Source organism: Nematolebias whitei, chromosome 6 (assembly GCF_014905685.2).
Source record: "Nematolebias whitei isolate Nwh7 chromosome 6, NemWhi1, whole genome shotgun sequence".
Taxonomy (NCBI): domain Eukaryota; kingdom Metazoa; phylum Chordata; class Actinopteri; order Cyprinodontiformes; family Rivulidae; genus Nematolebias; species Nematolebias whitei.
In genome coordinates, this window is record NC_056503.1 from 40012120 (window position 1) to 40022957 (window position 10838).

The 10838-nt window shown below is 41.1% G+C and overlaps 2 protein-coding genes across 2 annotated transcripts in view; one reads left to right on the forward strand and one right to left on the reverse strand.

Annotated features, from left to right (window-relative positions):
- Nucleotides 1–735: 735 nt before the first annotated feature.
- Nucleotides 736–9804, forward strand: trmt9b (tRNA methyltransferase 9B). Its single transcript, XM_037678285.1, has 4 exons — nt 736–772; nt 7659–7855; nt 8279–8452; nt 8593–9804. Exons 2-4 carry the CDS (start codon nt 7699–7701, stop codon nt 9540–9542), a joined length of 1281 nt encoding a protein of 426 aa, XP_037534213.1. The 5' UTR covers nt 736–772; nt 7659–7698; the 3' UTR covers nt 9543–9804.
- An 804-nt stretch (nt 9805–10608) lies between these two features.
- The window catches only part of hdac12 (histone deacetylase 12), a 5412-nt gene continuing 5182 nt past the window's right edge, over nt 10609–10838 (reverse strand). The window contains 1 exon segment of the mRNA XM_037677881.1: nt 10609–10652. Coding sequence (XP_037533809.1) covers nt 10609–10652 — 44 coding nt within the window.

Here is a 10838-nt window from a genome sequence, read left to right on the forward strand (position 1 = left end):
TCAGTGTCCAGTTTGACTGGGCTTAAGACTTTCCTTTTTGATAAATCCTATAGTTAGGGTTTGCTTGTTATGCTGTCTTAAACTTAGATTACTAGAGGACAAATTTACCTAATTTCTTTAAATGAATTGCTAAAATTGAATAGTTTTCATTTGATATTATTTCTCTCTTAACATGTGATTCTTGACCTGCCATTGTGTATCTGTTTCAAACCCAGCCAGTCGAAGCAGATGGCCTCTTGTCCTGAGCCTGGTTCTGCTAAAGGTTTCTTCCTCATGAGGGAGTTTTTCCTTTCCACTGTCGCCTTCATGCTTACTCAAGATGGAGTTAAACTCAAATCTGCTCCTCAGATAAATAGTGTTAACTTATTATTTTGTATATATGAATGTTTCTGTTCAGTGCCCTGAGACGACATCTGTTGGGACTTGGCGCTATAGAAATAAACTGAACTAAATTGAATTGATTTTTACTTTTATTTTGAAACGCCCAACCGGAAGCCGCGCTCCACACGCTCTCCACCTGGACAGACGAGGAGCTGAACATGAGATGGAAATGATGCGGCGCAGCGCTCACACTCACGCGCAGGAGGGGCTTCTTTAGATTTCGGCTCCCTCCATCCGTCCCCCCCCCCATGTCGGTGAGGCTCCTCCGTGACCAGCAGCCTCCTCTGGTCCTCCTGCAGCTCCACCATGAAGCTCCAGCTCACGGGCGAATGAGAGAAGTTTAACTCCGGCCACCTGAGAGGATACAGGCGCGGATAAATACACAACAACGGTAAGGGGTTACCCACTGTCTGGCTCTGTGTGTGTGTGTGTGTGTGTGTGTGTGTGTGTGTGTGTGTGTGTGTGTGTGTGTGTGTGTGTGTGTGTGGTGTGTGTGTGTGTGTGGGGGGGGGGGGGGCAGCTATTGGCAAACTCCTCTTATTTTCAAAAATAAATGAAATTTTAATCAAGTTAAACATTTTTATATATTTAGAGAGAGCCTTGTCTGCAGCACACTGATCTTAATCCCGGATTAGGATGAGAAACATTCATTATTGGAAACTTTGATGGGGCACGAAGCAGGGAGCCTCTTCCTCCATCCTGATGGAGGTGATCTGTCTGCTCCTTTAGCTCACCAGATCTCTGCTGCTGAGCTCGCATGCTCCAGGACTATTGGTCCAGATCAAGTATTGCAGGGAAACTTGGAACCAACTGATACATTTGTCTTAATCTGTAAAAGAACAAATGACAGATGAACAATCACCCTTATCCGCCAAGTGTCCCTTTCTCCTCCAACAAACTTGTGTGTCATGCATTGCATCTGTCCTCTGATTTCATTTTAGCTTGGACTGTCAGTCAGAAGCAGAGCTGCTGGTTACATAATGTCAGCCGAGGACCAGTCTATTGTGAGCTGAGGGGGAAAAACTTGAATTTCAACACAGATAAAGATGTGTTTGAGGGGGATGTGCATTTCTGCAGCTCCTCTAGGGTGACTTTATGGTTACTTCTTGGATTAATGCTCACCTTGCCCAGATGTTTTCCTTCTGCTTGGATGATGCAGATAATCCAAAAATAGGTCAGAGAGATGGATACTGCACAGAGCCTCTTAATGCACAGCAAGGCTCTGAAAATCGGTTTGTAGAGCGAAATGTTGCATTTAGTGTCCGGGGGTCACTTGAGATTATTTATACTCTGACATCCAACAATGTTCAGTCAGGTCATCTGGACAGTTGTTTTTTTATTTTTTTGCTGAGATGTTTCGTCCGTCATCCAAAGGACTTCTTTGATCTGAGGAGCCACCAAACAAAGCTGATTCCCCCAAACAGCGTACTCCATAGTGGGGGAAAAAAAAGTTTGCTGGTGCTAAAATGGCCTCCGGGGCCCACCCTCTCCCCCATCAACTCCACTAAGACAGTCATGCCAAAGTGGTTCAAAACACCAAAGTTCATGCGCAATAATCCAGGTATAAAATCCAACAATGGTCAGTCAGGTCATCTGGATGGTTTCTTTTTCTTGCTGAGATGTTTCATCCTTCATCCAAAGGACTTCTTCAAGGAGAGGGCGGGCCCCATTTTTTCCCACTATGGAGTATGCTGTTTGGGGGAATCAGTTTTGTTTGGTGGCTCCTCAGATTGAAGAAGTCTTTTGGATGACGGACAAAACGTCTCAGCAAATCAAAAAGAAACCATCCAGATGACCTGACTGAACATTGTTGGATTTTATACCTGGATTATTGAGCATGGACTTTGATGTTTTGAACCACTCTGACATTGTTTCAGATTGATGTGGTTTTTTTTGGAGAGGTGGGGTCAAGACGTCTGACAGGTATAATTCTCATTAACCTTATCAGTAAAGTGCAGTGTGGCGTTACAGAATCCATTAGACTGCAGAACTGGGCTTTGGATTAATTAACATGAATTTCTTTAATGACACATAAAACTGAGCTCAATAAGTCATGTGGGTCCTTTATTAATGTAAGCTTGAACAGATGGCGGAAAGAAAACTCTATGAAACACTTTCGGAGATTAAGAGCTGGTTTGATTTCAGAATACGATTTTTTCACGTTTAGAAATGACCTTCATATTCGAAGGCTTGTATAATTAAAACTATCGTCCTATAGCTAAGATTTGCCTTAAAATAATATCTTATTGTGTAGGATTTAATGACAGCTGGCCTTATATAACTGCTCTTGATGTCCTGCACCTTTATATTGTTATAAGATTAGGTGAAATCCGCACAAAGCTCTATATTTTGTGCTGCCTTCATCGTGTATTTTTCGCTCCAGTTCTTTTGCAGCATGCCTCCAGGAGTTTTGCACATCCAGGGATTGAATCTTTTGTTCATTCCTCTTTGTGAAAAAAGCTGAAGTTCAGACAGGTGGAATGAACTGTGTCTGAGGAGCAATTTTCATGTTTTGCCACAGATTCTTGAAAGCCTGGACTTCGGCTGGGTCATTCTAACATGAGCTTTGATGTAATGTTTCACTGCAGCCCTGCAGCTGAATGTTTCGGGTGGTTGTCTATCTGAAAGATGAACGTCCATTGCAAGTCTTCTGGAGCCACTGATTTAATTATTTACTTCATGATTGCCCTGTATTTAGCTTCATCCATCTTTCCTCTGACCAGCTTCCACACAGCATGATGCTGCCACCACCGTGTTTCAGTGGTGATGGTGTTTTCATGGTGATGCGCAGAGTGTTTGACATTTAGGTCAAAAAGTCCAGTTTTTGTCAGCTCTGAGCACCTTGTTAAACGTTTGCTGGGACTTTTATGGCTTTGTTCTTGCATAAAGGCCAAATTTGCAGAACGCTTGACTAAGAGTTTTCCTGTGGACAGATTCTCACACCAGAGTCGTGGATTTCTGCAGCTACTCCAGAGTTATCATGGGTGTCATATCTGCCTTTTGGGTTAATGCTCTCCTTGCCTGTCATTTTAGGTGGGCAGCCATGTCTTAGTAAGTTGTACTATTCTGTTTTGTGTGTTTGTTTGTTTGTTTTATGATAGATTGGACAGTTAAGTATTTAAAGTTTGGGATTAGAGATTAGATCAAATTAGATTGTAATTGGGATTAGAACATACTCCTGATTTAAACTCTGCAACCTGTCTGGTATTTTCCTTTGTCTTCATGATGCTGTTTGATCTCTGATGTTCTGTAACAAACCTATGAGGCCTTTACAGAGCAGCTGTATTTATATTAAGATAAAATTACAAATGAAACTCTATTACAGTAAATAGGTGACCTTTGATGACAATAGATTTGACTTCACAGTCGTGCTACTTGCTACTTCGTGTTGTCTGTAGGGGTGCACTGATTGCAGTTTTCTGGCTGATCACCGATCTCTAAAATGTCTGACCTGCCGATTCCGATTTTGGCCGATACCGATTTAGTTTTATAAGCAACACTGTCAGGTGTTATAACGTCACAATGCACCTTGAATTTTCCAATCTTATTTTATTGAAAAACATACCCTTGAACAATATCTTAGAAACAATGCAAACTTGTTTTAACTGGCCATGAGGTAGTGCTCTGAAATAGAAATGAAGTTTAGACAATTGTTGTTAAAACTACAAAAAAATTGGTAAAACCTGTTTCTCGTGCAAGTATCGGCCGATCTCCCAAAATTAGGTGCACCCCAGTTGTCTCATATAAAATTCCAGTGAAGTCCTTTAAAGTTTGCAGTTGCAACATGATAAAATGCAGAAATATTCAAGAGGTATGAAAAATATTTCGAATCACTATAATATAAGTACAGCTTACCAAACTAATAATATTCATAATCTTATAAGTACTTTTACTCAGAGCATGCATTTAGGGGAAAACAACTTTAATGATTTGAATACAAGTTCTTTCCCTCTGGCTCACAACTGCTGCTAAAAATATCTTTGAAGCTTACATGTTAAAAAAAAAAGTCATTATAGTTTCATCTCAACATAATATAGCTGGTAAAATAATACATCTGGATATAAAAATAAATTTGCTTAATATGACAAAATCACTTGTTCTGCAGTAATAATATGAAAATACTTGTTTGTACTGAGCTGCTGGAGGGCGCCACAGCAGCAGCTCTGCAGGAGCTCAGGGCTGCATCCTAATAATCTCAGTGGACTGCAGTGGGAGCTGTGAATAACACAAAGAGCTCAGTTACATAATTTCTCCAATTTTCAGCATAGTATGTGTACTGTAAGTGTGAGAACTTTAACTACTTCAGTGACAGTCTCAACTAAAGCTGTAAAAGATGTGATGCTGTCAGGTAATCAGACTGCCTAATTGAGCAGAATGTGTATCTTGAAATTCAGTGTTCGTGACTAGGCCTGTCGGGATAAACAATAAATCAATTATTTGCATGATGACTGAAAGTTATCAACCTCATTTTCATTTATCGGCTTTATCGTTTCTTCGTGTCTCTCTCTTTCTATTGAAGACACTGGATGACAAAAGGCTCAACTCCAGCGTTCTTCACTGACCCCTCCCTTTCTCTTTTCTCTTTAAAATCTGTTTTAACCGTCCAAAATCGCGTATTTGGATCGTTAAAAGCAGCTAAGCTGAGAAGCTAAGCTACGAGCTAAGCTAACAGGCTGACCTCGGGGAAAAAAACCTCCGTCTTGTCGAAGCTCCAGAATTCACGGTTGAAACCCGTGCCTTTGTGTAAAAAGTTGTTTTTATCTGCAAAAAGAAGCTGAGAACTTGTTTACTGATTTAAAAAAAAATTAAAAGCTTTGTGTGAAAAATGCTATGCTAAAGAGTTCAAATCACTGAGCGTCCGCCATGTCAGCCCATGTCAGCCCATGTCACGTCAAGGGCCCTCCCTCCCATTTTTATTAAAGAGACACGCTGCTCAACTCAACTAGCCATCCTTTGGTTCAAACAGTCTTATACTGACATCAGGTGGTCAAAAAAGGTACTACACTCCAAACAAATCAATATTTCTTCTAAAATTTTATTGTCTGTCCAAACAGGTCTCACTTGTAAATGAATCTTTGAGGCTCAGTGTGACTTATCTGTTTTAAATAAAGGTTTAATAATAAAAAAAAAAGTTAAATTTCAAACAAAATGATCATTTATCGCAATAATTTCTGAGACAATTAGTCGCTCAGCAAAATTTGTTCTTGTGCCAGGCCTATTTGTGACTCAATGAGACTAACCTGTATAAATAAAGGTTGAATGAATGTGTCAGTTCTGCATTTCCACTCAAAGTCCCAGAGCCTAAACTGAGGCTGAATTTTCCCACTGAAAGACAAAAGTATGCAGATGTGAATAAATTTGTTGGTACTGTTTCAGAAAACTAAACAAAAAAAAAAACCCCACAACCAATATGACTGACCAAAACATTCCTGTTTTGTCTCAGTCCTAGAAACTTCTCTCAGAAACTTTGGGGCGTGTCAATTTGCATTTTGACAAAATCTTGTCTACCTTTTTTGTGTTTTCTGCCAATAGTGGAGCCTTTCTTTGTCTTCTACCATAAGGCCCATTATGATTCAACATGTAATGATTGGCGATAATAAAGTTACATGTTTTGACCTTGCAGTTTAGCTTGAATTGTTTTAGATGGTTATGTTAAAAAAAGTTTCTTTTTCTTTTTATCTGCCTGCTCAACCTTGGATTGCATTTCCTCTTGCGTCCACATCCTAGGAGGTTGGCTACAGTCTCACCAAACGCTTCAGGTTCTTTCATGAAACAGTTCTGCAAAATTGGTGCAAAGACAGACAGTTTTTGCCCTCCCTCTGGCCATTCATACACCACAGACAGGGTCGACCACTTCCTGCACAGACGTGAGCTTTCAGAAATTAAGCAAGTGAAACGAAGCAAAACCAAAAGAGAAGTGGAGCAGAACTCAGCTGGGTTGATATGGAGCACGACACGTTGACTGTGTGTTGGATGGAGCGCTCATGTTCTTTACAAAACCTAATGAATTTCCTCACTTTAGCAATCATTTTTGTTGTAACTATTATTTAAATTAACTATAAAGGTGATGTGCGTCATCACTGATATTCCCTTTGTAATAAATATTTTTGTTGTTTAATCCCACAACCTTGTAGTCGCACGTTATTGTCATCAGTTTATCCCATTATTGAGCTTATACACTGCGACTTATTTGTTAGCCATTTTGCCTCTGTTACTACCTTGCTCCGCACCGCAGAGGCACATCAGAGGTGGGTTGGCTTCAACCTCCTTCACCACCCCAGTTGTTCAGAAGTCACACGAGGCATCCAGAAGGCGTTTCAGTCCCAGACAGACGTCTCTTGTTAAGGAGTTTCCAACCCACTTGTTAAGTGTAGCAGTAAATCTCCCCAAACTCTTTTAGCATATAACAACAAAGTCCATGCTCAATAATCCAGGTATACAATCCAACATTTTTCAGTCAGGTCATCTGGACAGTTTCTTTTTTTGTGCTGAAACGTTTCACCTTCGGTCCGGAAGGCTTCATCAGTCAAGGACACGCACAACAAAACTGATTCTTCCCCCAACAGTTTACTCCAAAGTGGAACAAACCAGTTCTGCTTGTGATAAGATGGTCTCTTTGGTACGCCCCCTCTTCCATTGCCGGCCCTCTTCCTTGTTGACAGTCTTGTCAAACTGGTTGAAAACAACAAAGTCCATGCTCAATAATCCATACAATCCGTGTTTTAGCATATCTTTGTCAACATAAATATTTTTCTACTTTTCTGTTAACTCTGTCACTTTTAACTGAATCGCTTTTCATGAGAAATGAAGCATTAATTCAGTGAGCTGTAGGAGTACAAACAAATGTATCCACTTCTGTAAAGCCAGAGAGGCCAAGCACTTCTCTGTAGTGGTAATTTTAATAAGTGAACTCATTTGGACAGAAGTAACTCATAATGTTCACTTCAGATTCTGTTGCTTATGATTTATGCGCCGACCTTTTGCTGCAGCTTTATTGTAAAAATGAGCTGCTGTGGAAACATGATGACTTGTCCATGTTGTGCTTAATAAGTACATGTTCAGCTGGAGGGCAGGGGCTGCTGGTACTTGAGGCACACAGCAGAGGGTTTGGCATTAAATTACCACTGCTGCCTGACACGTTTCAGTGTGTCTGACCTTGAAAGATCTTAACAAGCATGTGGTAAGAAACATGGTGGGGTTCATATTTTGTTTTTCTCTCTATAAAAATTGTGAAATGAGTTGGTAGATTGAATTTTTTTTTCCCCCCTCCCCTGCAGCCACAATGCTGTGAGCTTGTATGAGGCAGCCTGGGTGAACATGATGGAGGAGGCTGCCAGTCAACTGGAGAGAGACCATGTGCACAGTGTCTATGACAAGATCGCTCCGTATTTCAACGACAGCCGGTATAAAGCCTGGCCCAAAGTGCAGCAGTTCCTGCTGGACCTGCCGCCTGGGAGCCTCGTTGCTGATATTGGTGGGTTTCACGTTCACAAAAAAAAAAATCCACTGCTGATTATCCATGCTGCTGATCTCATGCTGCTGATCTCATGCTGCTGTATTCATTCATTCGTACTCATCCACCCACAAAGACTCATGTTCGTGCTGCTGTTGTTCGGTGTATTGTTTTGCACTATTAGTTGTATATCTTATCTCTTTTAGCGTACCGTTTGGCGTTCGTTTAGCACATACCTTAAAGATCCCTATTTACTGTTTCTTTTTGAAATTTATATTTTCTCTCTTGTTGGATGTAACTGGGACCCTGTGTACACAATTTCGTTCCACTTCATGTACCACTTGTGATGCGATGACAGTAAAGAACCTTGAACCTTGATGTGTGGTTCTCTGTTGCTTTCAAGCATAAAACTTTAACTGTTGCTGACTGTCTTGTCCTTGGCAGGCTGTGGCAATGGCAAGTATCTCCACATTAATAAGGACGTGTTCAAGCTGGGGTGCGATGTGTGTCGCCCCCTGGTGGACTTTGCCTGGAGCCAAGGGCACGAGGTGCAGATGTGCGACGGGCTGCACTTGCCTTACAGAGACCGCTGCTTCGATGCCGTGCTCTCTATTGCAGGTAATATGTATTCACATGCAGCTAAAGATGGTTGATGTTGACACTTGGTTCATCATCAGTTTACCACAGTTTGTGTAATAGGGTCAGAAAATAATAAATCCTTATTCCTTTATTCTGAAAAATGCATGTGTTCCTCGCAGTCATCCATCACTTTTCCACCAAAGAACGTCGCATTCGAGCAATAAAAGAGATGGCTCGTACTCTGCGGGTGGGCGGCCGCATTATGATCTACGTATGGGCCATGGAGCAGAAGCGGCGCAAATTTGAGAAACAGGACATCTTCGTTCCCTGGAACCCCAACCCTTATTTGCCCTCCGGCGTCAGCAGAGAGGATGTCAAATCCAGAAGACGAGCCACAGCGCAGAGTGTGAGCGAAGCCATAGCGACCTCTGAAAAGCACAGGAAGGTTAGAAGCACATCTTCTGTGGCAGATGAAGAAGATCTGCCCGGCTCTTTGCCGCAGAAGAGAACACAGAAACTGTGGTTCTTCTCCAGGTCTCTGGATTCCGTCTTTGACTTTGGGAGCTTGGCCATCGCCTGGCCGTCCACCAGAGACCTGAGATGTTTGTCTTCGCCTACAGGGGAAAACGAGGGGAACAAGCCCAACCTACGCGGGAGAGGACGAGGCCTCATCAAGCAAGTCTCGAGCTTCTTTTCCCCTCCGTCTGTGATCGGCTCAGAGGAGGACGTCTTTGACTCGGTCACAGAATTGCACAAAGAGCCTAATTATTCTGGAGGCACTGATAGCACTGTTAACAACAACGGCACTGAAAAACAAGACATCTCCATATCTTTAGCCCAGGAGTGCAGCTCTCTCGCTTTGCCTGATCTAATTTCTTTGCAGAAACCATCTGGGGATGAAAGAGATGAGAGGCCTCAGGGAGAAGAGCGGCCGGTGAGCACACTTAGTCCTCAGGGGGGTGAAGGGCAGGTGGAAGCCTCCTGCCTGAGGTACTATCACGTCTTTAAAGAGGGAGAACTGGCAGAGCTGATAGAGCGTAATGTTGAAGAGCTCCATGTAAAACACACCTACTTTGACCATTCCAACTGGTGCGTGGTGGCAGAGAAAATTCAATTGTGGAAAATATGATTTTACCTTATATTCTGCCAAAGTTTTTGCACTGAACCATACGTACAATGAAATACATTTTTTAATTAGGCGAAAGCTGTAGGAATCTGCACCTGCAGTCATTGATGAGGGCAGAGTTAACCCTGATTTAATCCACTGCTCCAGATCTAATTTTGTATGTGGTCTTAAACCTGTCGATCAGAACTTGCACTGTTTTAGATTAATTTGGTTTTTATGATAAAACGTGAGGACACTAAGAACCGTCATAATGTCTTGTGATTCAGTAAGCTTAATTGCTGCCATTGATTTGAACCATTTTAAATTGTGTGCACTAAATGAGATGATGATAGATGCTCTGTTTTATTTTTAAACCTATTAGCAGGACTAAAGCATAGATTTGCATCTGCTTTGAAATGCTTCAATTTTAGTTTTGTGTTAATGTCTATGTACCTTTTTTTATGAATGGGTGGTTCATAACTCTAAATACAAGGAGCCAAATGTGCAGCAGGCTCCTGTAGTCTTCTTTATTATTATTATTATGATTATTTTTGAAAACTGCTCATATGTAATTCCTCATCTGACACTTGGAAGAGCTCAAAGCTGTCTGGAGCATCTTGTAAAATGTTTTGTGCTTTACTTCAAAGTGTTTCAAAGTCCACAATGCCCATGTTGTGTGCTTGATGTTAATGTTTAAAGTAGCTGCATGGTGTTTTGTAACAAGATTAATATACTGGTAGTATCTCTCAGCAATTTAACTGCCTCATATACTGTGAGTAAACATTGCACTGTACAATAACTCATGTTGCTGCTTGATGTCAGCAAATGACATAAAAAAGGGGACACTTGAAACATATTGCTTATCTGTACCCATTGTGCCAAGAAGTGTGCATATTACGTTTTTTAATTAAGTATCTGTGGACCAACTGTGTTTGTTTTTAAGTGATACTGGTACCTTAATGTCTCATGATTTTAAAATGTTATCTTTTATTAAATATTTTTTTTTGTTTCTGGGTGTTGTTGCATTCACCGGCCACTTTATTAGGTCCGTCACAAATCCAGTCACATAGCATCATGTCAATGGAATTGGTCATTTGGACATGGCGAAGGCGACTTGCTGAAGTTCAATCCGAGCTTTAGGTTGAGGAAGACGGAAAATTTAGGTGACTTTAAACATACTTTTACTTTTAGCCAGACAGGCTGGTCAAAAGTATTACAGAAACTGTTCAATCTACTGGGATTTTTGTGCACAGCCATCTTTAGGGTTTACAGAGACTGGTATATATATATATATAAATATAAATTCATATATATATATAT